The following is a 27,643-nucleotide window of genomic DNA, read 5'->3' as shown; positions in this document are numbered from 1 at the left end:
CAGAGCACAGATCTGTATCTTTCTTCCATTGCTAAATATTAATAGTAAAAAATAAATGCAGGTGATGCAACAGGCTTTGACCGGGCCTATTTATGTGCCTGTTGAGATATTTTAACCAGATCAGTCAAATGTCTGGCTCCCTTTGGGCCAAATCAAATAGATCTGATGTTATTGTAAACTGAGCAGAGCCGCCACTTTGTTGTTTTGGTAAAGTCAACGTGCTCACCTGCACTGTATCAGTGTGTCTCAGAGTATGTGTGTGACAAGCACTTTGCTTATTTTATAAAAGACATCTAGAAAAGAACACATCTTCTCCCTTCCATTCTCCCTCTTCTGCCTCTTCCCCTTCCTAAGCTGACAGTCCTTTTCCTCTGCCCTCCCAACAGCTCCAAGCAAACAGCATAAAAAAAAAACAAAAAAAAAAAAAAAAGAAAGAAAAAAACCCAACAACTAATGTTTATTGAATGTCAGCATGCTCTGACTTCGTCAGGCCAGCAGGAGAAACAAATTACATTGTCAGAGGCCTTCCACTGACAACTCCAGGGTACCAGTTCCCACAGTTTAAATCTGGAAATGCTTAATGCAAATGCTGCAGTTGATTCCAATGGCTGTAGTGGCACTTCACAGAAAAGCGGTACTTTGGAATTTGGTTTCACAGCATCGGGCAGTCAGTGCAAGTTGAAATGACACTCGTGTTCCTGGAAGGCCTGTTTTCAGACCTGCGTGTCTATGGAAGACTTGGGCCATGTCTAGATGAGTGGCATTGCTTCAACCGTGCAAATGCAGCTGGAGAGGTCCTTCTGGCCTGGTTAGCCTGGTCTTTTTAAACTAGTTTATGCAAAGATGGTTCCTCCTCACTGAATTGTAATGCTGAAAACTGTGAGATACAAAAATGTAAAGGTTATCCAGTACCCTCAGCATTTCAAAATTCACCAAATTTTGTTTTTTGACTCTACTGGTGCCATATTACTTCCCCTGGCATGGCAGCTTTGTAGCCTAAAGCACTGTTTTAGTGGCAGTTCTCAAAGGCAAAGTGGAGGAAAAAGAAACAGGGCAAACCCTAACTATTCATGGAGTATGAGTGAACGCTTAGGGTTCATGTTAAAGACATATGAAATAAATAATAGTAATAAAAAACCCCTAGCAGTGTTTTAGTTCATACTACAGACTCTTGGAAGTTGATAGGATGCCCTGAGCTTTTGCATGACTGCCTACTGACCATTAAGCCCTTTATCCTAAATTGGTGCAGCAGATGTTGTCTTAATCTTCAACACAAAGTTCTGGTTTGGGAGACTGTTTCCTCTTTAAGACAACATGACTCTCAAGCCAAAAAGAAAACAACCCCAAACCCACAACCAAAAACCAGCTGTGAAACACTGAGCTGGTAACATCAGTACAAATTGTGAGGTAAAGACGTAAAATAAATCTATTTTCTTAGTGCGATGTAGTGTATCATTAACACACCTAAGTCAGCATTTCAGGGAATAATTTAGGAAGATATCTTCATAGGTGTCATAAATTTTTATGGGCCTGATTCTGTTCTAAATGACTGTATTAGCAGCACTCCTGTGAACTTCAATGGCAAGAGCATCATGCCCAAAAGAACATCTGCCACAGTAGGATCAACCTCTCCTTGTCTTTCTCAACTGTACTGTACATGCCATGCAGGGCAAGTATGGTGAATGCAAAGAATAGTGGAAAGCTGGATTGCAGATCAGCGTATTGGCTTCAGTGACGGTACCAAGAAGAGTGTCAAGGGTAGAATTTGACCAGTGCTTTCAGAAGAAATGCTGTGAATATTAAGGTGATCCTCCTGCTTCACTTCATAAGCTAATCACCACCAGGGGTCAGGAGAAATTACTTGGTAGTAGTTCACAGATGTCAAGGTGTAAGGTGGGGATTTTTGTTTTCTTTTGAAGCGTAAGACATTGATCGCTGTCACAGCCTGTTTTACAACTGGATGTAATGTATGTTGTATACTGTGTGTTTATGGAGTGTGCATGCATGTGTGCGTATGAGTGAGAGTCCCAGTTGGTTTAAAGCCATTGTCTTTGGCAAAGCTGCCTGCTATACACCATTGAGAATTGGCTCTATTGCTGTTGACATGTTCATGCTTTTCTTATTGTTGTCTCAAATTATTGTGTTCACTGGGTTACAGCTTGTGAGCTGTCTTTATTTTTCAGGTTTATATTTCCTCAGTGATATTTTGCTCATAAACAAGCACATTTTGAAGGTCACCAGGTAGACTAATGTGCAAAGCTCTTTATGAGAAAAATTTTGAATACGCTTCTGATTCTCTCATTCCAAAGAATGATTCAAAAGAGAACAGCAAATTCCCTGTAAAAAACCCTAGAGACATTTGCTTTTTCGTATTCTATCTCATTTCCACTTGCTTCTATTTAAAACATTTTGTAATAGTAAGTATCCTTTCTGCTTTAAGCTGGAGAGTCTAAAAAAAAATGTGCTTGGTATCTGACATTACCGACCACTTAGACCTGCTGCTTTATATTATATGTATTGGCTGGTTTGTATGCGTATTTTTAAAACTAAGATTTAAGATTTACATGTTATCTGGAACTTGATCTATAACTTGAAAGGCTACTGTAGCCACAATAAGAATGAAAACAACCCTGAACTGTTGAAAATTCAACTTGGAGCACCCAAAGTGGTAATGGCTGCAATAGTAGTTTTGTCGATATTTATAAATCAATGCAAACCAGAAACTGGATGTTTTAATTTACTACAGTTTCAATGTAACTGATACCCTCAAGTTTAGAGCTTTAAGCTTTGTGAAGTGCAATGTTATTGCAGGGCATGCATCCAATTTTTAAAACATTATATAGATTGGAGACAGATGAGCTTTTCAGAATTATTTTAGGCCTATTTTGATTGAATGCCTGAGATGCATTTTCCAGTGGAAATTAATTGCATTGATGTGAAAACAAATGAACTCCAACCTCAAAATTAGCTGCAGGTTCATGCTCAAACCAGTACTTAAAAGGGAGGGATTGGGCACAGATAGCAACTGGAAATTACAATGACAATATACACTTTGTTGCAAGAATAAAATAACCTTTTTTTGATGCCTGCTTTTTTTTTGCTGTCTCTCTTGGCATGCATACATGTGTAGGGAGAGGGAGAGAAATTCACCCATGTGTCTGGGGTGGCACATGAATGGGCAATGGCTTTTGCTAGCTATCACTTCATGCCCTTGCACGCTGCTGGAAACCCTTGCTGGCCTGTGTCGGCATCTAAGGGTCAGCCGCTACCTGTACTGCTTCTGTCATGGCCATGGGGCGTTTCCAGAGCACGACGTTCAGTAATATACGCCGTCCTGGGGGACTTTATTAGCAAATAGCAGCTAACATGATTTCCACCCTTCAGTGAAATTTGCTATAGCTATATCAAAGATGCTGTAGATGAGTTCGGGATTCCTGTTTGCACGACTGATGCTCTCTTTTGGCGGTAACCCCCACTGGCATGTAGGCAGAGAAGGAAGCGTGAGCTCTTTAAGTAACAAGAGCAGACAGTGCTGCTCAGAGCTGATCTCTGTTGAAGTACAGCTGCAGCAGTTCTCCGCGACTTTGTTCTTCCTGCCTTGAGATTCACCTCTTCCCCGTGCTTCTCATCGTTTGTACTAATACAGCTGTCAGTTGAGATTTTTAGCATGTTTAAGAGGTGAAGCGTGTGCAAAGGTTCCTCCCAGGAAATGGCATATATTCATTTTGATCTTTATGAAAGTTTGAAAGGAATCAGTGAAGTGGGTTGGGGGTGGAAAGAGGGTCACTGAAGATATATAGCTATTTGGCAGTTCTAAGATATTTTTACACCTGGAGGTGACTTGCTAAACAGATAATTGGGAGCACACCCTAATATACGTACTCTCTCCCTCCTCCCCAACTGCCACCCACTGAAACAACCAGCAGCTTTGAGGTACTGAGCACGTTTGGGGCTGTGACCGTGGTGGGCAACACACAAGTGCTAACTTTTCTCTGGGCTGTAGAGAAAGCTTGTCCCCATGGGAGCATGGGCGGATGGCAGAAGTGCTAGGGAAGCAATGAGCACTAAAAAGCATGGAGTATCTCTATGGTAATCTTGTTAAAGGGTGGGATTAAGAGCTGGATTTTTGTCTGCCACTAAACTCTTACCTCATCTGAGACTTCTCCAAGCTTCTAGGGACATGGTTTAGTGGTGGGATGGCAGGGTTTGGTTAACGGTTGGACTTGATGATCTTAAAGGCCTTTTCCAACCTAAATGCTTCTATGATTCTATGGTTCTAGTTTTCTATTTTACTTAGAGGTATTAAGTTTAAGAAATCATGTTTGTATTTTCTTAAATAATGCCTTTTTAAAAAGATTTCTACAGCATGTGTTACTTTTATTGTATTTTTTGGTGTTGAGGGTAGAATTTGGATCTCAGTAAATAAGTAATCTCACATGTATATACGTACTTGTTTTCCTCACTAGTGACTGTGGGGCAAACTCTGCTTTCCATACTGCATACAGCACGGTCGTGTCTTGCCGGCTTTAGACAGACTAAACCTGCCAGTGGCAGATGCTGGAGTGTTTTTCTCTCACTGAGGCTGTTTTCATTGGTCAGTCTTTTTCTGGCAAAATTGTGACCAAATTGATGCTACAGGTCCAACCGTAGCATTATGGCTATGTGTGCCGTGAGTGGTATTGCCACATGGTCTTGAGACCCAGCAATGTTTGGAGCTGCTGTCTTTGGCTTTGTACAAGCCCTCAGCTGAAGGAAATTAATGAGAAGCTGATGGGTAAAGTTTTATTCATTTTCACAGATAGGGAGCTGAAGAAATGTAAAGATTTGGATTCATCCCATTTTTTATTGGAAAAATTGCTGGAAGCTTCTTTTGGGGTGCACTGTGTCTGTTGACCACCCAACAGTAGCTGTGTTTTTGTGGGGACCTAAGTGAGGTGCCTGAAGTGAATTGGCCGTGATCAGAACCAAGCCTGGGATTTAAGGCCTGTTGCTTCAGTAGCAATCTAGTGTTCAGGACCCTTTCTCCAACCTCCTTGAGCACAACACCCTTCCTGCTCTGACTTTTACAGCATTAGGTATGGGGGCAGATGAGGGGATGTTGAGGAAGAAAGAGTCAAGAGATGTTAAGCCATCTGAAGCATAAGGTCTCCAGAGCAGTCCTGTCTGCCTGCAGGCATATGAGAAGATCAGCAAGTACATCTTTGTTAGACATGCAGGCAGGCAAACATCCCCGAAACACAGGGGCATGAAACTGCTGCCGCGGCATCCATCATCCTGTGGAGGACAGTGAAAACATGTGCTGTCATCTTTGACATTTTAATTGAAAAGAAAGCTTACACAGATTTCGACCTTAAGCAGTGTGTTTATACAAGTGTATACAGAGAAATAATCTGTCAGTTCAGAGCAGGCTCATTGCTATAGGAGTTGGTTTAGTAACCGAACAATCCAACATTAGCTCACACACCTTGCCTTGTTCCATGCCTCAATAATTTTTAGTAGAAATACTTTGCCTAGAGGCATGCAGTTATTAAAAAAGAGGCTCAGCTTGCTTAAAGTCTGGAATTATTAGCTCATGGTAACAAGCCTGCACTGGAGAAACTGTTGGTTCTTTGTTTTCATGACTTTGCTGTAATTCACCGTCTTATTTTCAGAGACAAACTTCGGCTTTGTTTGGGAAGTTAAAAAAAAAGAACAAAAAAAAAGGAAAAATAAATCACTTCAAAAAGATTCTTTTTTTTTTTCTTCATTATAAAGCAGGGTTTACAAAGCTCTTTTATCTCAGTATTTCTATTAAATTTCAGTGGTCCAAATAATAAGTATGAATAGAAAGAGAATTTTAATTGAGAAATTTATTTTACCATATTTCCAGTATAGGGACCCGTTGGTAGCGAGTACTCACCAAGAACTCTCCAAATACCCTCTCAGCCCTGCAAGAGTAAAAGAGGCTTTTTCGCCATCCTTTTTGCAACCCACTGTTCTTTTCAGATGCAAAGTTATGAAAGTCAAATAAAAGCCATTTTCACTGCTCTAATGTGTTTGCGAATGGAGTCACTTGAGCAAATGAAGGCTCCAGCACCTTTAGGTAGCACAAACCTGGCAGAAGAGTCACTTGGTGTTCACTTGTCACTTTTGCCTAGATGCTGGGGTTAGGCTTCCTTCCAGCTGTTTAACATGTTGACATTTTTCCTCAATGAGCCTTAATTTGTCAAGTTTTCTTGAATTTGCTTGCCAGGCTGGAGCCTTAAACCTGACCCTTAAAAAGAATGGACGTGTTGGAAAGTGGTTCTGTAAGCTTTATTGCAGTTATTATTCCTGGGTTTAAGTCAGCTGCCATTTGGTACGTTTATTGCCACTTTTTTTCTTCAATGAAAACTGTTACACCTTTATTTGTGGTGATGCAAAATCATTTCTCTTCCTGAAGAATTAAGCTTTTGGTCCTGTCCGACCTGGGAGACCATGACAACAGTGGAATCAGTTTGATATCATTGCTTGCTTTCACGATCAAATCATGTTTATGTTGCAGGTTTTTTTTGTTTTTATCCCACCATTTTTTGTTACAAGAATGTGTTTTTATATGTGCTAGTTCTTTCTAATCCCTTGAACCTGCCTTTTGCAGTGTTTCCTTGTTTTGCTTTAACTATGCCATTATCCTCCACGTATCATTTGTGAGTTCCAGCTGTGTGCATAACACTGTGCAGAACATAAACTGCTCTGAGGAGGTTATAGTCTAAGAAACCATTCTAGCCTTTCTTATTTTTCTTGTAATGGGTCAGGCAATAAGACCCAGTGAAATATTTAGAGGGAAGGGAAGATTGAAACCAGCAGTTTCTAAGACCTGTAAGAGCCAAAAGGCAAATGTTAATGGGTTCTGTGAGGCTTCCAAGGACCTGCTGGTCCTTGTACTTATGCTGAATTTGCAGAGGTTCCTTAAACATGTGTTCAGGAAATATAGGTGGCATTAGCACAATTGGAGTTTCTAAAGGCAAGATTTATCATTGACTAAATCTTTAAATAGAGTTTGGCCCACAAAATGCATTACAGCAGCGGGGCTGCTGATTTGTGGGGCTTTTCTCCTACAAGCTTGGGTGAAGAGTACAGAATTCCTAACAAATTTTTCCCTGTCCTTCTCAGGGTTTGTTTGGTTCGGGTTTTTTTTTTGCTCATTCTTTCTCTTCAGTGAGATGTTCTGCACTGTGAATTAAAGCCAGTGAGCAAGAATGCATTTCTGATGGAATTGCTGTGTTCCCAGTGAACAGTTTCTCACGTGACATCAAGGGATACGTGAACTGAGAAGTAACATCTCTTTGCTTGCTTTTGACTTTGGCTGTATCATTTCATATCTGTCTGCTGCATCTTGCCCCTTTTGCGGTGCTTGTTGCTGAATTCCTTCTGCCTCTGTGCCAGTGTATAGCTTGTTATCTTAATTGTGCCAGCTCTCCTCAAACACGTACATTGGCTTTCCCTTCCCTTCTGAATCAAGCTTCTTGTCTTTAAGACTTTTTGCAGCTTAGCCTTATCTTATCTCAGTCCTCCAGTTTCTCATTACAGTGTCAAGCATCACTTTCACTTTGCAAGTGTCTTTACCATCAGCTGGTTTCTCTTTCCCAGGCTGAAATCTCTTCTTGTCCAACACTGGGAAAATACTGTAAGGTAACACATATATGAAAATATATGCACACTGTTCAAAAATCTCTACAGAAAGGGTAGCTTTGTCTGGATGCTCCCCAAATCCTCTAAGTTATGAGCCACAATTTTCCCTTTCTAGACTATTGCCCTTCCTGTGTCTCAATCTTAGTTCCTCCCTTCCTCTTGCAAACTTCCTCAGTCCTGTCATTTCTGAGCATACAAGTTAAATAAAAAACATACAAAGAAAAAAGCAGCCAGAGGAGTGCCACTAAACTGTCTCCAATTCTTTAGCATATTTATTTGCTTGTGTGTTCTGTCTCGGTCTTCTACTTTTCATCTGTTTTGTGTCTCTAGATTGTAAACACACTGTGTAAGAATTGTCTCTTATCTGTGTTTGTACAGTGCCAGGCTCAATGGGCTCCCGGTCCTGACTAGGACCTTTGGGCACCACCACAGTATAAATGTCTGCTACTGATAATAATAATCTACCCACATCATGCAGATGTCTGAATTGTCTGAGAAATACAAACAAGGATCTTTACTAGGTTGGCAGAGAGCCATTAATTTTAGGTGCCAGTTTTCTTTTCCCCTGAATATGGCTTGGCGCTCTGAAAAACCTGGTGACACAATAGCCTCCCACTTCTTGGAAAGCTTGGCGCTCTGGTGATGCTGTGATTAAAACATCGTTAAACATGGGATACGGCAGGTCAGGTGAGGTCCCTGCAACTATGCGAGGTATTCCAAGTGCTTGTCTGATGCTTTGTTGTTGCTTTCCTTTGTGTTTGTTTTTTCTTTCCTCCTCTGAATGACAAATGAATACATTGAGACTAGACAGAACTGCCCTACTTTTGGGGGGGTAGGGAGCACCTCAAATAATGGGCTGCAAATGAGGAAAGCTATAGTTGGATTGATAGGCTTAAATACTGGCACTGTGGATCAAACGACAGCAGACCAGCAGTTAAGTGTGGCAACCTCTCCAGCCTGTATGCTTTTCTCAGGTTAAAACATCCCCTCCGCATCTTTGCCCCGACTGAATTTTTCTCAGGACAGCACTTGGGTCAGGTAGTCTGGCCTCAGTAGCTGCTGTGCAAGTGGTTTGCAGCTGGTCTTTAGAACCACATGCTGCAGTGAACTTACTTTTTAGCAATGAGAAGTTTAATTGTGACAATACCTGGCTGTCCATGAGACATTCAGAGGGTAGACCGCAGCCAACTGAGCTCATTCTCAGCATGGTAGGCTACTTGGGTGATTCAGCCTTAAAGCCACCCAAGCCACATTCACATCCTGACATACTTTGAAAAGATCCAGGCTGCTGGTATGCAGTGGTTGCTCCTCATTACATTGATCGTAACGGTATCATTGCTGCCTTATTCACCCATGTCTCACTATGGCTTCCACTTGCTTTCCTCATTTTATCCTTGGTCTATAAGCTTTTTGGGGCAGGACCTCACCCACAGTTTTTAAACCGAAGCTTCTAGGCACTGTTGTAATAAATATATATATGTACATACATATATATACATACATACATAAAAAAAATTATGAAAGTCTGGGCAAGTCTTGCGTTGCGTAACTGGAGCATGGTACAGAAATCCCTGAGCCAGTGCTGACCCGACATGGCGAACTGCCACAGCACAACCAGCTACTTGTGGGCTGCTCCTGTGTGAGCTGGCTGGGTCTGCAGGCCATAGAAAGTTGAGAGATGAGTTTCTTTGCTCCAGTGCAACTTCCACACCAGAGCTAACTAAAGTAGAACAAACTGGGTTGTGGTGTAGGTATTCTTGCTGACCTTGCATGAATGCTAAGTGCAGGAGAGTAAGGAGCAGGAGGGAGGTCATGGTAAGACCCACTGACCGGGAGTGCTTTACCATAATAGAAAACATACTGCAGCGATACTTTAAATAGCACCAGTCCTTCGGCACGTAGCCCTGCATGGTCTAGCTCAGTGTGAAGCTAATCTCATGAGACCTCAGCAACAAATTGTCATCTGCAGAAACTGCCCTTGAAGAGTAAAAGTTAAGGGAAGCCTAACCTTTTAATAGACAAATGTAGCGTTTAGTCATCAGACAATCTAGAAAACTGGGTCAGAAAGGTGTTGCATCATAGCAGACAGAATATTTGGTATTAATCAAGAAGGCACATAGCAAAGTATATATCACAGATATTTGATTACATTAGTGAAGTTATCTTTAATCATTGGGTAGAGTCATATGATGGAACATGATCGAGTCACCGTGGCTTAGCGGGGTACCGCCCATCTGTTTAAATGTTAGTAAGGATGACTCACGGTGTTAGCACGGCCGTGCAGAGGGAGGGGAGCCAACGTGGTCAGTTACAGCAGCTTGGCTAACACGTGGTATTTTGCCGAGCCACCGCAATGTTATCCATCCAGGCCACGTACACGCAAAGAGATAGTGTACAAATGCTGACTGAGACCCCATCATGTCCAATAGCAGGCTTCTGCTGGAACACGATGCAAATTCTTAAAGTTGGGAGAAACTCCACGGATGGCCAGATTTTCAGTGAGGTTGAGCACTTGCCAGTTCTCTATCTTATCTGTCCTTTATTTGTGGGCTGTTGGCCCAACAACCCTATTCATTTAGCAACACAGGTGCCAAGGAATTAAAATCCCTCAGTCAGCAATATTGACTGACAGGCTGCAGGCAGCACCTCCTCAGCATTTACAAAGAGAGGAGCAAAGTCAACGTTTCCAGCATTAAAAATAACAATTATAAACTCTTGCTGACTTTCTTTGCTGCAGGATAGAAAGCAACATCAGAAGAGATTGTGTTGTCCTTGGAAGCAGTAGAAATGTCTTAGACAAATTGAGTATCTTGGCCTGTATGGTTCTGTGCCGTACACATTCCCCGAGCTCTGTGCAAGTGAGTGCACACGGGCACGTGCTAATCGATGACCTGCATTCAATGTGGAAGCAACAGAAGTATCCATGAGTACTGGCCAACGTCAGCTTCCCCGCTGGGGACTGGAATCTGGTGTGCATTATGTAGCACTTTTATTGGTGGCGGGAGCGGTGAGGACTTCTCGACAAAGGGGGTCAACCTTGAAGCACAAGGTTTCTCTGACTGCTCTGCACCTCTTTGCAAAAATACACTTGGGAACAGACTAGCAGGAGTATAGCAAGGAAAAATACCTGAAGTACTGAGGATTTTTTTTCCTCTCGCTGAGTGTAAAGCATATGCAGACCCCCAAAGCGAAGCAGCGTTAAAGGTGAAACTGGGGACAGCAAGGAAGCTTCCTTGCCATTTTAATAAATACCAATAATTCCCCTTTGCCCAAGTCCCATATTCCCAAACTCATTAAAGCAATTTTGGAAATTTTTTTGGCTCTGGAACATATAAGCAAAACTTAAACTGTGCAGTCCCTTGAGAATCACTTGCACAAATTGCATAGGTCAGGCCAAAATAAGTTTCTGTCAAACAGCCTAACACCTAAGCTTATTATGAAACTGGTGAATTCTACAAAGGGTCTGTATGCGGGACAGTCTCAGAACGAATAAAGGAGGGGGGCTGTTGTCAGGGTACTTGTTTTACTTTGGTCCCACTGAAAACTCAAGTGATACTTTTACTGAATGCATTGCTCCTGTTAGCCCGCGCAGTTCTCTTAGGCTGTGTCTAAGCCGGTAGACCCTGAGGACTTCAGAGCTCGGGTGGGCGGGTGGGCGCACACCTCTGTCCCATCCCAGGACAGGCATGAGGGTGCAGCAGCGCTTTCTCCTTTCCTGCCCGCTCCTCCCTGCCCACCCTCCTGGGAGGAAACCCAGGGTGCATCCCCGTCCGTGGCTATAGCACACTTTGTTCTGCTCCTTGGCCCCCCCAGGGTCGAGGTCTCAGCCCTTCCTCCTGGAGGCTGTCGCATGGACTTTAAAGTACAAGATAGAGAAGACCTATTTGAGCATGCTGTCTGTGGCTCTGCAGGGCTGTGGTTGCAGTGAGGATGGGCCGGTGGGAAGTGGATTCTTGCTTGTAGGGGTCACCACAGCTTCCGGAAACCAGAGATCATTCTCCTCCTCACATTCAGATGGTTATATGTCCTCACTTTTTTCTTTTCAAAGGATGACTGAATCTGCTTTTCGTGCTATTTTGACCCTGTCCTAATGATTCATCAGTCCTCTTGTGTGAGTGAGTGCTGGTACGTGGAGCGGCTGTGTTTTAAGTGGAGAGTAGGATGGGTCAGGGGCTGTGTACTTGGAAATATTTGTGAAAGAAATTTGTGAAAGAAAATACTTGTGTATTTTCTGAGCCCATTTTCCCTGCAGTACATCCATTCTACTTACACTACCTCCACAGCTCCCCAGGCTTAGCCTTGTGCTGAGCTGACCGTAGAGTCCTCTGTCCCAGAAGCTGACCCATGCTCCCTCACAGCACTTCTTGCAACCTCTTGCAGGGTTACGCTACGTATTTGGGAGACATTGTCTTGAGTTTCTTTGGGGGGCTGTGAAGATGTAAAGTACATCATATTCCTCCATCAGCAGATAACCAGGAAGGCATAGGAAGAGCTTCTTGTCTGTATCTGACATACATTTGGTGTTGTTTTGAGGGTTTTTTTTTTTCCTTCTGAATAAGTACTGTATGTGTCTGGGAGGATTTTTAAAACATCGTTCAAAACACAGGCTTTTTCTCTCCATAGAGAACCAAGACAAAAGGATGGGTTCAGTCATGTGCAGCTGCTAAAGAGAGGGCAGCTGAGGGCAGAGGGGTGGGAGGAGCGGGGTGTCTGGGTACAAGGGAGGTGGGACAGAAATGTTTCTGGGGAAATGGGTTGGAGAGAGGAGGGCTGAAGGACTGAAAGTCCAAGGGTGGGAAATACTGGGTAGTTTTAGGGAAGAGGGAAATAGGTGGCTTGAGGTCTGGGCAGAAAAGGATGAGATTTGTAGGTCAGAAGAAGCTGGTGTTGCCATGAGACAGGCACCTCCACTTTGGGAGTCTGGATGTGGTGTCCTCGCTACAGGATGTCTGTGAATCCCACTGCTCACAGCCTTTGGCTTCTTGTTGTTAGAAAAAATGGAAGTGACAGCTGAAGTTAGAAGAGGGGTCTGTGTATTCATGATTGCCATATTCACAGTTGGAGGGGCAAGAGGTAAAACCCCATCATTTGGTGTGACACGGTTCAAACCAAGTGGGAGAAGCAACTATCTTCCCCCTCGCCACTCTGAGGTTATGACTCTGCTTCCCTGACCAGCCCAGCTCGATTTTGAGGCTTTCATGGCTAGCTGTGGATTTGTCACTGAAGCAAAGGATGCTTCTGCCAAGGCAGAAAATCAGCCCTGACATTTCGAGGCTCCAAACGTCTTTAGACTCTTCCCATGCTCTCTTCTGCAGAGGCTCTTCAAGCTCCTGGACTATGCCCCCTTCTCTTTGGTTCTTCTCATACCTTTAAGGGTATGTCTCCTGCTTAATAAACAGTGTAAACAAGGTACTATACTGCAGAGCATCCTGTTCCGTGAGAATTTAACCTACTAACTTGTACTAGCAATGTTTGCTGAGGCACTGTATGTGAAAGCTTTCTTATTTTCATGCTTTTCGAAAAGGTAACAAGTTATATTTACCCCAAACTTCAAGCAACTCATACCTTCTTCAAAACAAACAAACAAACAAAAAAAGATGATTAATTTAACTAACTTCCAGCAAAGCTTGGTTTAATCCATTAATTTTATGATTCTTCTTTGTGAGTGGGCCTGCTTTCTCACATGCACTCTTTTCCCTGTACTGTACTTAGAAAAATCCTTCTAAATCTTTTGAACTCCTTTTGCCAAAATAACTCACTCTGCTTTTTTATAGTCTGTACTTTTTGCCTTTACAAGCTACTTAATCTGAATGTAATTTTGCTAATTTTCTTTCTTTTTTTCCATTTTCTGTGCCCTGGTGACCTGCTAACTGGTAAAATCAGGAACCTTGCTTTGGAACAAAGGCTTGGTAGAGTTTCATAGGAGAGAATATCAACAGTGAGATGAAATACTAATTTTAGAGTAGTTTATTTACAGGTGATAAAATTTCAAAATTAATTTAAGAGTGTTTAATTTTCTGTCATAGTCTACAAAACTATCATCCAGATATTTTTGTTCCTGAGGACTGAATTTACATCAATGCACTAATGCGGCACGCCAGGAGATTTTCCTGCTTTGCCCGTAGAAATCTTTTGCTGGCCACTGTAAGCTGCAGAGGTGCATAGACTGAGACCGGCTGTTATGTTGGTCTTCGTGTTCTATCAGATGGACTATACCGGTGCTCTAACTGATAAATAGTAGAAGGAAGGTGATTCATCTGTTTCTTGAAAACTTTCTGTTCCACTGGTTTATGCAGGAGAGGACAAATGCTGGATTGGCTTATCTGCGCCTGCTTGTCTAGAGTTGCCTGTGCCTCGCAATGGCTGGCGCGAGGGAGGCTTGTTTTGGTCTCCATAGCCCATGACGGCTTGCTTTATTTTTCTCCTAGGCCTGTCCCAGGTTCTCTGTCTTCACTACTGCACCTACACAACCGACAAAGACAGCCTATGCCTGCCTCTATGCCTGGCACCCTGCCCAACCCCACCATGCCCGGATCCTCTGCTGTACTCATGCCTGTAAGTTTTTTGGTTTGATTTTTTTTTTTGGGGGGGGTGGGGGAGGAGGTTGGGTTTTTGCTTGATTCAACCTATCCAGAGGTGACAGCCAGCGTGCTGGATTTTCTATAAAATCAAAGTGCAATGAGCTAAGGAAGCTGGACCTTTTCCTCTGCTTCATCTTACACAAGAGTATTTCTGGTGCAGTTAATGGCATATTAATTAGCATGAGAGTGATTAGAAATGGTTTACATTACTACAGTTTCTCGTTCTCGCACTCGATTATGTAGGTGAGACCAGTATCAAAAAGATTTTTCTCAAGTCAGACAAAGCTGGAAAAACCATGTACATAAGTTATGCCAGTGAACTCTAAGTAATCCTCTTGTTTGTGGGAGATGATCAACTAACAAGAAAAAAAGTGACTGACTTTTCCAGCCTCATTACTTGCACTTAATTAGAATTTGGTTGTGATAGCTGTTCAACTTCTACTCATTTCTGCAGAGCTGGGAATATTCCCCATCTTCTGGGAGACAAAGGGTGCTTTGCAATTGTAGCTTCAAATTCTTATATGATTTTAAGAACCCTTTCAATGTAAGACATTGAAGGCAGATAGGGGGTGGAGATGAGTAAGGATGGTGCAGGCAAGAAGGGATTGGGAAAGGAGAAGTTACAGTTTCGTTGCATGATGCTTGGAAGGCAACCTGAGAGTGATCGACCACGGGAGGGAGGAAAGCACTGCTTGTTCTGGCTCTGCTGGAGCAAGGGGGGCATTCCACAGGGCCGCAAAGATTCAGGTTTGGCTGCTATTTGAGCAGTCTTTAATTAGTTATTAATTAATAACTTATCAATAAGACTTTCCTGGAATATCGACCAGGAAGTTCAACAAAAAAAAATGTAAGACATGCCAGATTTTTTCTGGCGTGATTCCTAAGAAACCTGAAATGGAGCAAACATCCTACTTCAGGGTAAGCTCAGGGGCTTCAGGTTGCTGCTGGGGAGCCCTTTGGGCGGCTGTGCTTGCAGGCAAGCAGGAGTGCTCTGGCTGAGAGCCCCAGAGATGCGAGCCTGGAGGCGAGATGGACCCTATCGGCTCTGGCTGCCCTGGCCACAGGTCCTGCCCCACAGCCCTCCCGAAAGGGCTGCAGAGGAGATGGCAATGGGAGCCGCTCCTGTCCCATGGAGAGGGTGAGGGCCCCTGGCAGATGCAGCTTCTCCCCACCAGCAGGCAGTGGGATATTGCCCTCTCCCCCAGGCCCAGCGCCCATTCTGGCTGGGATCATGAAAGGCGGGAGTCAGTGCCTCACCGCAGGGCACAAAATATAGCTCCCCTGCTTGGAAGAGCTCAGGAGGATCCAAAAACTTCTTTCTCGTATGAGCCAAAGATTTTGGGGACTGGCCCAAAGCAAGACAGGATGCTCAGCTCCGGTTGAAAGCAGCCCCATAACCCTCTTCATCACCCCTACCGATGACTAGCAGTGCAACAGGGCTTGCCTCTTTTTGGGGAAGACACTACAGGAAATTATTTTATCCAGTCCTTACTGCCAGCCGTTAAGGTTTTGTTTGAAAATTGTATCCCTCCCTTGCAGCCTAGTGAGAGTAGCTTGCAGAGAGGGCTCTGGATGACCAGGAGGAGTTCTGCTTTGTTTTTTTCTATCTATCTCAGCAGTACATGAAAGCTTCCCTTACAAGACATATGGAAAACTCTTCTTGGCTGAGCAGTCCGAGTGAAGGAAAAAGAGCCAACTCATTTTCCGTATACTCGAGATTGTAGGTTTTTATTTATGTTTTTAACAAGCTAAGTTGGGCTGCACTGACAGGGGAAGCCACAACTTTATACAGTGATGCTTTTAAAACCACTTAACTCCGAGTGTTGTTATACTGAAAGGGAGAAAATCATTACAAAAAAAATGCAAACCTGGGTGGCTGCTACATTTGTTTAGTAAAGAACCCTTTTCTTTGTAATTGGCTGTGAGTTTTCAGGGCCGATTCTGATGAAACACACGCCTGCGTGCATACACACATGCAATTCACGACACAGATTGTTATTTTTCCAGTCATGACTTGAAGAAATAAAGCTGAGTCCATTTAAATAGAAACCGAGCATAAATTCTTGCAAATGTCTCCAGACGTTTTCAAACCTTTTTTTTTTTCTTTTTCTTTTAAAAGATGGAGCGACAAATGTCAATGAACTCCAACATCATGGGGATGCAGGGGCCGAACCTCAATAATCCGTGTGCTTCACCTCAAGTCCCCCCAATGCATTCAGAAGCCAAAATGGTAAAAAGAGAAAATTTTTTTAAATTATTTTCTTTTCTTATATTGCTCTTGCATACTGGTTACCCAGACAGTGGGGGATGTAGCCAGACACTGCTTACTTCATTCTTAGTCATATGTTATACTCTTTTTCAATACGCTGCAGTAAATTGTCTTTGTGTCTATGAACTTTCAAGATGTTCCTAGTCCTAGCTGAACTCTCAGTGAGAGGAAAGTGAAGGGAAGGGTGGGCTATCTGATCCGTACTGTATCAAATAGGATTTTTGGTGCAGATTAGTAGAATTTAAGCAAATGTTCTGGCTGATTCTCTGATGGTGTCTGTGCTCCACAACTTGGCTTAAAGCAAACTGTCAGTTAATAAAGAGTGAAGTAAAAAGTTTCTGATGTGGAGGTAGTGTACATAGTCTTTGTTTTCTCCCGATAGGTGCGTGGTGTGTCAGGGCAATGGCGTTAGAAAAGCAGAGAAAACGATACCTATAAAACTGGGATATTTTCTTTTGCTTGAGTGCAACAAATGTGTTGCCGTCAAAAGAAGAGTCAGAATTTGGACAAAAATAATCTATTTATACGAGTCAAATGTTTTTTTAAAGTGTTTTTTAAAGTTGTTGTATGTCTTACAAGGTGAAGGCTTCTCAGGCAGATGTACTGGTATAGGATTAATGTAGGTAAACTAAACTACAAGTGGGCATTTGTAAGTTTTTCCCAGCTTTGTATGCACTCTCACGGAGGTATTCGGCACTAGTATCCCTAGAACGGAGTACATCAATGTAGAAACACTTAGACTTTTTCAGTTTCAGAACTGCCGTTTGCTGGCTAGTAGAAATACGAGGATAGAAGTTTGAAGTTTAACTCTGTAGGGTTTTTATCCTCTCAAGATATCTCATCGTAGTGGAAAACAGCAGTAACTTCACTGAAATTCTTTCAGTGGCATTTCGCCAAAGTAAAATTGTCGTAAGTGAGAGAATGAAATCAAGCCGACAAAGATTAAGCAACCACATGTTTTTATATATCTCTACTTTGCATGACTGGTACCTCTTTTAAAGTTGTTGTCATCTATCCCGAGGCAAAGAAAAATATCTTCTTGTCTATAGGTATGGCATATGCAAGAGATTCTTGGTTAGGAGCAACAGCATATACGAGCTTATTCTATCCCTGTTTTCTTAGATTGGATAGGTCATGCCTTCGCCTCCCTGTTGGTCTGGGTTAGGCTGTTAACCCAACCTCTGTTAACACTCCGTCTAAAACCACACTCCGTAAACATGCAGCCAGTTGGCCAGAAGAAGAGCGATAGCCAAAAATGCTGTCTCCCCTGGCCAAGGAAAACCTGTGGTCAAGAGTTCTCTCTCTGCTGTACCACACAGTGACGGTGACATGCCAAATGGCAACAGCATCTGCAGCAGAGGTTGTTAAAAACTTTTTGGAATAGGCAAGTGTTTTTTCAACTCAGGCATAGCTGAGCCAAGCTAAATACTCCTTGGCTGAATAAATCTAAAACTGGCATCTGTTTTGGGGACTAAAGGTTCTGTAGTTTACTCTCTGCCCGCCACCCCCTGCCTTTTTTTTACTGGAAGTGTGAGGCTACTTAAGAACAAGATTAAATTATTGGTGCATATGGTGAGAATTCTGTGCTTTAATAGCTGAAAGTGTACATTAATACAAATTACTTTTTAATCTGGATAATCGGGTTTTCTCTCTAAACCTAACGTATGAGGATACGGTTCTTTCAGACAGAAATTGCTATCAGTTCCAAAACACAGTATAGTGAACAAGCAGCCCCTTTGCTTCTCAGGGGCTTTCTGCCACTCTCCCAGAACTGGAAAAAATCCACACTCATTAACTCTTAAGAGTAAGAGGCATAATTCAGAGCTCCAGGACTTTTCTTCATTTTAAATGGAGGGGTTTTTTTAATATCCTATATTCTAGTTTTATACTTAATTTCTGTTTGACCATACACGTAATGTAAGAATCCTCTTCATTTAGCCACTGCTTTGAAAAATACAGATCTGTTAATAATACCCTGCACTAACACAAAGTGGAAAAAATGTAGAAAATATTCAGAGCAAAATTATTTCTTACATGTAAGTTCATGAATTTTAAATCTGAATCATCTGTATTAACAGGCATGTTTATTCTTATTAACTATTTCACTTTGCTTCGTGCTCAAAGCATGAGACTTCGCATACTCTGGTGCCTTCTTTTAAAAAGTGGAAAATGAGGGAGCTCAGTACCTAACAGGATTGCGTCCTGCATTAGGAAGGAATTCCAGATTTCCCTGGATTCTGCTAATGCTATTACTGCTGGTGCATCCAGCCCTGCATATGTTCTCTTTGGTTGGCCCCGCTCTGCGAAGAATATACGCGTTGAACACTAGGCAGAGTCATCTAAGCTGCTGGCAGCTAATAGCTGCAGTATCTGGAGAAGTTTGGGGGACTTTGGGCCTGATTCATCAGCTGTCCAGATCTATGGCAGATGGGTCAGCATTTTCTCTGTGCCTACATGAGAGACTGCAGGACATGCTCCTCCAAATGCAAGACCCAGATGTGAGACCAAATCCTTCTGGCCTCAGGCTCATGAAAGTGTGTACTTGAGCAATATTTGGTATATGGCAGTCATAACACTATTTGGTGACTCATGTGACTTAATTTGCTTCTGTAAAATGTACCTTGATGGGTACCTAATCAGGTTGCAGTAGGAAGTGGAAGCCAGAGAGATAAATACATACATATATGAGCACACATATAGAATGTGTGTTGCATTAGTTTTTCTATAATATGCAATTTATTTATCTATTTGTATTTTAATCAGCTTGTATTACCTGGCTTTTATAGAAAGCCATATTCTGCCACCCAAGATGCTCGTTTCCTGGTTTCGTTTTTTCAGGAGAATGCTACTTCAAATATTAAAGTATTGTAGATGACATCCCAGAACTGATTTAATTTATCACAACAATCTCAGTTTCCCTCGCAGTGTGCCTCTCAATTAGGTTATCACCTAGTGCTTTAAAACTGTCCGAGTAAATGAATGAGTGAACATCTAAATCAATACTGTTTTCGCCTCAGATTCAGAGCCGAGTGGATAAAGCCTTTCTGCTGCCCACCAAAAACACACATTGATTTTGCATTGAAATATATTGCATTGGAAAGTGGAGGAAATGTATAGCTGTAGGTGTACATGGTAAAAATATGCAGAATAGCACGTGTAGCATATTAACATGTGGTTCAGTAGGCTGGAAATATTATGAACTCAGAATTGTTGGTGGTGCCTTTGCCTTAATATACCGCTTACATACAGCTTGGTTTGCAGTTTCAGAGTATTCAGGGGTTTATAACTCGGAAGTGCAATACCGTGCGGATTACCGGCATGAAGGCAGGTCTTTTTGGCATAGCTGATGCCTCTCTATCTGAATTTTGCAAGGCATTGATCTTTACCTGTAGAGATTTATGAGCTCTGAAAGGAGGTATAAAAAGCAGGCTGGGAATGAAAACAGTCTTACTTAAGAATACAGTTTTGTTTTGACCTGTTAATTCTCTCCCTCCGCCCTTCACTGGATATGTAGTTTTATAAAATTTAATTAAAATATAATATGTGTAGCTTGGCTGTGCCTGCCTTCCTGACAGAATCTGTATGGTTCTTTAACAACAACAAAAAAAAAAGAAATGGTTTCCATATCAGAAGTATGTAGGGTTGTGGGCTATTGTTTTTGCCCTGCATGCATTGCTGGGTTGAACAGTAATAATAAGAAAATTAATTTGAAAGTGTCTTTCAGATGTAAGAGTGAAAACATACCAGAAAAGAAAAACAATAAACCAGCAATGAGCATGTTCCTAATTATAATGGTAAAATATACATATTAACTGAACCTCGTAATTTACCTAAGAGAGCTGGACAGCTTTTGCAGAGGAGGAGGAGGTGAAAAGTTGGTAGTTAGCCTGTTGTCATCAGCACTAATTTTTATGTGACTTAATGAGAGTTAGGGGTCCAGATCATATTGGTGGCTTTGAAAATCCCAGTCCCAGTGTCGCTCAGCTCTCCATCCCAGTGGAAAGGCAGGACGGGCTGAGGGGACCTGGGTGCATGTCGTGTGGCTGTCAGACAGGCGCTGCTCCCTTTCTCCAGGAACACAGCACGTCAGCCAAGTGGGAAAGGCTCGGCTGCAAAGGTGGCCAGATTTCCTCGGATGCAGATTGGGGTCTGCATTTGGATGGAGTCTTCTGCTGCTTCATGCATTACAAATAACGCCCGCTTCCTTGCCCGTGAGCTGTGGTGGTGCAACTGGTGCAAAAGGGAGAATCTGCTGGAGTAAAGCTCTTGCCCCGGCCCCGGTTTGTTGCTTGGCTCAGACGTTGCAGCAGCTGCTGGGTGCAGAAACAAGAGCACTGCCCTGATGGCCGCGGCACCTGGGGGAAGCCGGTGGCCTCGGGAAGGACATCCTGCTGGGTACCAGCTCTGGGCCCAGGTCTGCAAGGTTTCCATACTGATTTCAGGCAGGAGGCTGGCGCAGGCAGCCTGGGCAGGATCAGCACCACTGAAGCTCTAGGTTTAGCTACTTAACACTTCATGACCAAAGATATTTTGTTAAATATAATAAACGGTTTGAAGTCCGTGTTTTCCTATCGAACTGGCTGGGAAAAGAGTCAGTTTAGCAGAGCAACACATGTTGCTTCAGGGCCAGAAGGCTTTTCTTCGCACAGATTCTGGGCTACTGAGCAGAAAGAAAAATGTCGCATCTCTGCAGAGCTTTCAACAGCAATTTCTCATCTTGTCCTCTACAATAAAGCAAAGAAAGCAGCATAAGAAAAAGAAAATGTGCCAAGTGAAGCCTTCCAGTTTGGGTTTGTTTTTTTTTTTTTAAAAAAAAAAGAAGATTTGTGACAAAATTTCCTATATCGGTAACTCAGAAATGTTTTCAAGGAAGAGACTGCTAAATAGTTAAAAAACACGGTGCTTCTGCAACTGTTGACAAAATTCGCTGTTTTGAAATTGTATCTCCTGTTACATTTGCGCTTGTTTTAAAGTCCCCAAAGCTGACCTTTCAGTGTGCTCCTGGTCTGTGCTTTAAAATCCTCCCCGGGCAGTAGCTTTGCCTGCAGACAGTATGCCTTGCTGTGGATTAAGGTATTAACGTGATGGGTGAAGCTAATCATATTTTGTTTTGTTTACTGAAACAGGACCTTGTCCCTGTCATGCCTAAACGCTGGATTTTGAACTAGACTGGGTAGGAACTAATTCTTCTTAAGCTGTCAGCGGCTCAATAAGTGCAACAGAGGAGCGAGGCGGTTCAGTTACTCATCGCTGCTGCGAATACGTGTTGCATATTTGATCTCGCTTCTCCTGAGTGCATACAAATTGCGTTGCCTGTTGCAGACACGAGTTGTAACAATTCCTTGCATTTTTCTTCCTTTGTGTCACTTTATCCTGTGGTGATCTTATCAGCACTGTTTCCCTAGAAGAACTTGGCTTTTTATGATTTTGTTTGCCTTTATTCAGCTGGGTGTTAAAATGACCTCGCTTTCCCCCCCACCCACCAGCCCTCACCCTTTCTCTTTCCCTCTCTTTCTCCACCACCCTCTCTTCCCTCAGAGGATTTACCGTCTTTGTAGATTTGTTTCTCTTTCTCCTTTTCCCTCCAGTGTCCACCCTGATTTTGTAACCATAGCAATAATTGAAATACAATCCTAACATTTGCTTGCTGTAGCTATCATCTAGCCCAACACAGGCACTGCTGGCTTTTGTGCGTTGTAAGATTTTGAAACTTAAGTCAGATGCGTCCGTATACGTGAGGGCGACTTGTTTGGTGCTGAACCATCCTTTCCAGAAAAGGTTTTGTTTGTGTAAAGTTGTGTGTCAGTGGGAGCTGGTGCAAGTAAAAGCAAGTCTTTATGGTAGCGAAGCCAGGGAAAAAGGAAATTATAAAAATAAAACCACGGTTGCATTACAGGGAAGTTCTGCTTCGCATAGATATATTTCAGGCTTTTGCTTGGAATTTGTACAGCTTTTACTTTCCAAGATTTCCAAGATGAATAATGAAAGTTGTTTTGCACTTCAGGTCGCTGTGCGTTAAGCCCGGTGTTTGCTCGGGAGGTACGAGTGCGTCTCATGACAAGTGATGGGCTGTGGGGCGGAGGGGATGGTGTTACTTTACCAGCTCCATATTTTAACCAGCGAGGACACAAGAACTGGAAGCAAAAATCTCATGGCAATAAATCTCTGCTTTATGGACAGGCTTAAAAAGCGTTTTCTAAAACTATTCAGTAGCTAATGAAGCAGTTTATTAATTATGATAGCATTCCTGTGAGATAAATAATTTTAGGCTGTTGAACTGAGAGAGAAAAGTGAGGGGACTCACTAGAGGCCACACAATTTGTCAGTGGAAGAGCTGAAACAAGCACAGAAGAATTTCTGGCTGCCACATCCAGAACACACAACTTCTGTCTGAGTACAATTTATGTATTTTTTAAAGTTAGTATTAATTATTAGTATTGGTAATCTGAATACAATTGTTGAAATACAGTGTTTTTTCAGGATTAGTGAAAGAATGAGGAGACTCTGAAACTCCTCAAGCTTACAAGGGGTGCAGGCTCAAATTTAGATCCAAGTCCAAATGAAGGTAACAGTTTGTGTTTGGATTTAAGGCCCCTGAAATTTTGTGAACTTTACTGATGAGATTTTGGCTCAGAATGACAAAAATTAACTGATCTTCTGAGACTTCTGTCATCTGAGATGATGGAAGCCTTGTGAGATCAGCTTCCCTGGCATCGTGGCTTTCACTGAAATCTCAGGAGAGCACTTACTTTCACATAATGTCAACCATATCCAAACCAGGACTAACGAATACCCCTGTAGAGCTCCTTCTAAGATCACAGGCATATTTGAAATACTGCTACAAGCTGTGTTCAGTCTGAGGAAATGCTCACAGCATTTGTTGTTTCTTCTGTCAGATACAGCCGGTGACACTTTTCAGGAGTGGGAGGGTTATATACTGTCTTCCAGATGTTCATTAGTGCAACTTCTCTTATTTATGTTCAGAGAGTTATCAAGGAGGTAATTTAAAAACTGGGACAGGCTGGGTCTCCCACCCTGGAAACACTTACGCAGCAAACTTTGCTCCGCTTGTGGTTTTTTACTAGCAAATTGCTGGCCAGTAATGTTTATCTGAGATTTTAGTGTATGAAATGCTATGAATAATCTTCCCAGATGTGCTCTGTAGTCAGACTGCATGGGATGTAGCATAGCTGGTCGTGTCCTCTCGTGCTCTATATCCTCCCTATGCTACAATTACTGCGTAGCCCACCTTTATGGGACACCCCCGCACACACCCAGGGGCCTGAGCAGCCTTTACTCACAGCTTGTTGCTCATGTGCTTGAGGACTGATTGCAATTTCTCCAGCAATGTGGGCACCTCCAGGTTAGTCTGCTTTAGATGGTTTACCCCATTTCAAGTGACTTATATTACAAACATGACAGCAAAATACTTAATACAACTGGAATAATTGCCCGCTAGTATTGCAGAGGCAGGGGGAACATGGAGATCGGCCAGCTAAAGATTAACCTCAAAGATTTGACTGAAACACTGTCAGTTTTTTAGGAATATAATTTAATTTATGCAAAACCTCCCTCTTCTAGTCATGGGTGTGCTATTTTTTCTCCTATTTTATATATTAAAGTCACACTGAAACCCACTCATTCCCATATTGAAAAATGTTCTAAAAATCTTATTTTAAGATAGTATCAAATTCTTCATTTAGTAGCAATATCAGTGTGGAAGTACTTTAATTTAGGATTGTTACCTTCATTATATTACATTTTTATTCATGAAAGCTTGGTCTTAAAATTATATTGTAAACCAAAAAGAAAGCTTTTGTAAAATAGAAAAACAACAGCCAGGATTCCTGTAGCTTTGTTTTTCATTCTAGTGGAAATGATTTAAACTACCATAGCCACCTTTTCACTGCAGTTCAGCTTGTCTCCTCTCTGTTTTAATTTTCCAAAATAGGTGTTCAGAAATGAAACAAGCCCCATAAGCAGCTTAAAAGAGAATTTCACACTCCTCTACGTTTAAAAAATCAGAGGCAACATTTTTGATATAGTCAAAGATTACTTTTAAAATTTAGCCCTGATCCTCAGCTGCTGTAAACCTGTATGAATTAATTGACTTCAAAGGAACTGTGTGGTTTTTGCATCAACTGAGGACCTAGTTTATACTTCTGAATCTCAAAATTTTCCTTTAGGCAAGCTCTGGCCCTTCCACAGTTTGATACTGCCAGGTAAGCATTTTGTTGGTTTTGGCTTTTGGTTTTAATATTATTCTGTTATTTAGAATACAGTACATATTTGCCTCTTCTTTTTGCACACTGGTGTTTTGCCAAATCTTTCAGTGCCTTATATGAACTTTTTCTGACTTAATTTTTCAACTCTGCTTCCTAGACATGTTCATTAGATAAGATTTAAGGATAAATTATTTTCTCTAAGCCCCAAAATAGTATCAGGAGATTTTTTATAATTGATTCATCATACCAAGCAATCACCAGGGGGTTTTGACTCTCCTATATCAGCCAGTGACAGGTATTGGTACCTGTCCCTAATGGTTCATAAGGAAAAATTGCCAGATATTTCTTTGAAACTAATAGATGATTCATGTTGTTATATTTAGGCCACATTATTCTGGAATGTTTAAATTAGACTAAAAGCCACCTCTGAGTATACATGTGCAAATATAGAGTGCATTTTTAGTTTCCCATCTGGAAATACATATAAAGTCCAGGGCTGTTTTCAAGTTGCAAGAAATATTGTTATATTTTTATTATGGTATTTCAGTTCACACTCATACTAATACGAAAAGTTTAGTAATGGCATATCCTCAATACTGCCCTCAAATGCCAAGGTTACACATGAAGTCCAATGGGATCTAGCAAATGTTTAAACTTTTATTAAAGCCCAAAATAGACTTTACTAGACCTGTACAAATTATTTTAAATTATGTAAATATTTTTAATATGTCTGGCTTCTGACAGAACACCACTATACACCAAAGTATGACATTTGCCTTACTGTGCCAACTTTTTGCTTTTATTTTTTTTTTTCTCTCTTCCCAAAATACCTAGCATCATTACTGGATTTGACTGGAGTCTGCTTTATGTGCTGCTTGTGGTTCAGGAGAAATATATGTAAAGAGGATGGACTGTGTTCCCCAACTGTTAACAGTGGCTCTTTAGCATGAGGTTAAGCATGAACTTTGTTTTGGCTGCCAACATAGCAGGCAGGAGATACCCAAGATGAGGGTGGGTGAAGTCCTGATCTGCTTTCCATCTGATGGACACGTACGGCTGCTCTGACAGCTGGTGGTGGTGTGTGGGGTATGTGTGTGCATGTGTCACAGAAAACTATGTATTTGGGTTCTTGCAACAGATACTGCTCTAACTTCATCTTCTAGGAATCCTCTTAAATTAAAAAATCCTGCCAAAACATTAATATCCGAATGTGTACGAAATCTGGACTGAGTACTTCATTTAAATGAGAGGCAGTGGTAGGCAGTAGTAATAGCTAATGATCTGAAGAGCTCCAACGTTGTCGGTCACGTGTCTGCAGGTGTGCGTGTTTGTGCACATGTGCATGTGTGTAATTTTTTTCTTCATTCCATGCACTTTTACTATGCAGGCATAATCTTATCTATGCCTATTTGGCTAACTTTGTCCATTTATTTCTTTATGCATTGCCTTATCTTTTGTTAAGAAACCACTTTTCCTGAAATGCTTTAGAATGTTGAAGAACAATAAATAACTGAAAATCTATCAGTATTATCCAAAAATCACTTACTAACATTTAGGATGACTACCATTTGCATGAAGAATGGGAAATTTGTTCCGCTACATCAATTTACAGGGAGTTGTCAGTCTTCTAAATGATGTTAGTGGTGGATTAGTTTGATTGGAAACTTGATCCAAACAATGTTTGAATTAGTTGAATAAAGAGTTCCCAGAGGTAATCTAGGGTTTATGTGAAAACTGGTATATAAATGCATCACTGTTGAGAATTAAAATAGGAATGATTTGCCCTTGGTGAAATTTGTGGTTACTGGGGTTGTCCAGGGATACCCAAATCCCTCATTTCAGAAAACAAGGTAGCTTGATCCCATTTAAAAGATTTTAGAAAGTAAAGCTTCCCTTTCATCTAGACTTAAAATTCAAGATGTGTTTATACTAGTCTTAGTAAAACTGGTATGTATGAAGCTAGTTTAATACTGCCCACAAAAATCTAAATAACTTAGCTGTGACTTGTAGTCCCCATCCGCTTTCCTCCTAGAGGAGGAGCTAGGCTATCCGTAGGGCTCCTGACCACCACAACCTGGGCAATGACCAGTTGGATGCAGTAACTTGAGGGTTCCCTCACTTGGCTAGTTCCCATCTTTGGTTTGTCCCCTCCACAGTGAAAGCAACAGAAACCATGAACATGCATTTCTTTGGAGCATGTAAGATCTTTCTACAGACATTTTTAAGGTCTCAAGCAGAAGTGAAGCTCTCTTGAATTGCATGTGTGAAGGCGATGATAAGCAACCAGGTTAAATTCTGGATGTCTTTAACCAGAGATGTTGTAGATCATGCTGAGACCCACATTTCCCAAAGTGTCTTTCTTTCAGAAATGTGCTGCCGGCCTCCTGGTTGTTACAGGACAGGAGAAATGGCGATGCACATGTAGTTGGGAAATGGCATTGCCTGAAGGCATTGCCTGAATGGGCTGCCTGCAGGTCAATCTCCATCCTTTGTTTCTCAGTGGGATGTTAACATCATGAGTGATGGACTGATATCCATGCAAGACTAATGGTGACAGCACGTATGCCAGGAGCCTCCCTACAGGAGCCTTGGCAAAAGGCAAGGAGAGGAGCCTAGCAGGCTCCATCCAGGCTCCAGGTGCTCCCAATGTCAATACTGGGCACCTGTGTCAAGTGAGGAGAGAGGGTCTGTGGTCCTGGTGCTCCTGAAGTGAAGGAGCGTATGTACCCTCTCTGTGGGGTGTAAAGTAAGACGTCTTCCCCCACAGTGTTTGTAAAACACCGTGAGAGCCCAGTTCTCACCGGCAGACATCTCCGGCCCCTTCCTGAGCCTTGGTGGGAGGTAGGCACTGGTGTTGGGCTTTGCTTTCTGGGGAGCACATGCAGGAAAGCTGGCAGCTCATCTGTGTCTCTGTGGCT

At 42.1% G+C, this 27,643-nt stretch overlaps 1 protein-coding gene across 1 annotated transcript in view; it reads left to right on the top strand.

The window, feature by feature from the left end:
- The window catches only part of CREB5 (cAMP responsive element binding protein 5), a 222,582-nt gene that overhangs the window by 138,561 nt on the left and 56,378 nt on the right, over positions 1-27,643 (top strand). The window contains exons 6-7 of the mRNA XM_009638649.2: positions 14,079-14,205; positions 16,351-16,461. Coding sequence (XP_009636944.2) covers positions 14,079-14,205; positions 16,351-16,461 — 238 coding nt within the window. The remainder of the gene's footprint in view (positions 1-14,078; positions 14,206-16,350; positions 16,462-27,643) is intronic.

Source organism: Egretta garzetta, unplaced genomic scaffold, assembly GCF_000687185.1.
Source record: "Egretta garzetta isolate BGI_Z169 unplaced genomic scaffold, ASM68718v1 scaffold94, whole genome shotgun sequence".
NCBI lineage: Eukaryota > Metazoa > Chordata > Aves > Pelecaniformes > Ardeidae > Egretta > Egretta garzetta.
This window is presented reverse-complemented; position numbering and strand designations above follow the sequence as displayed.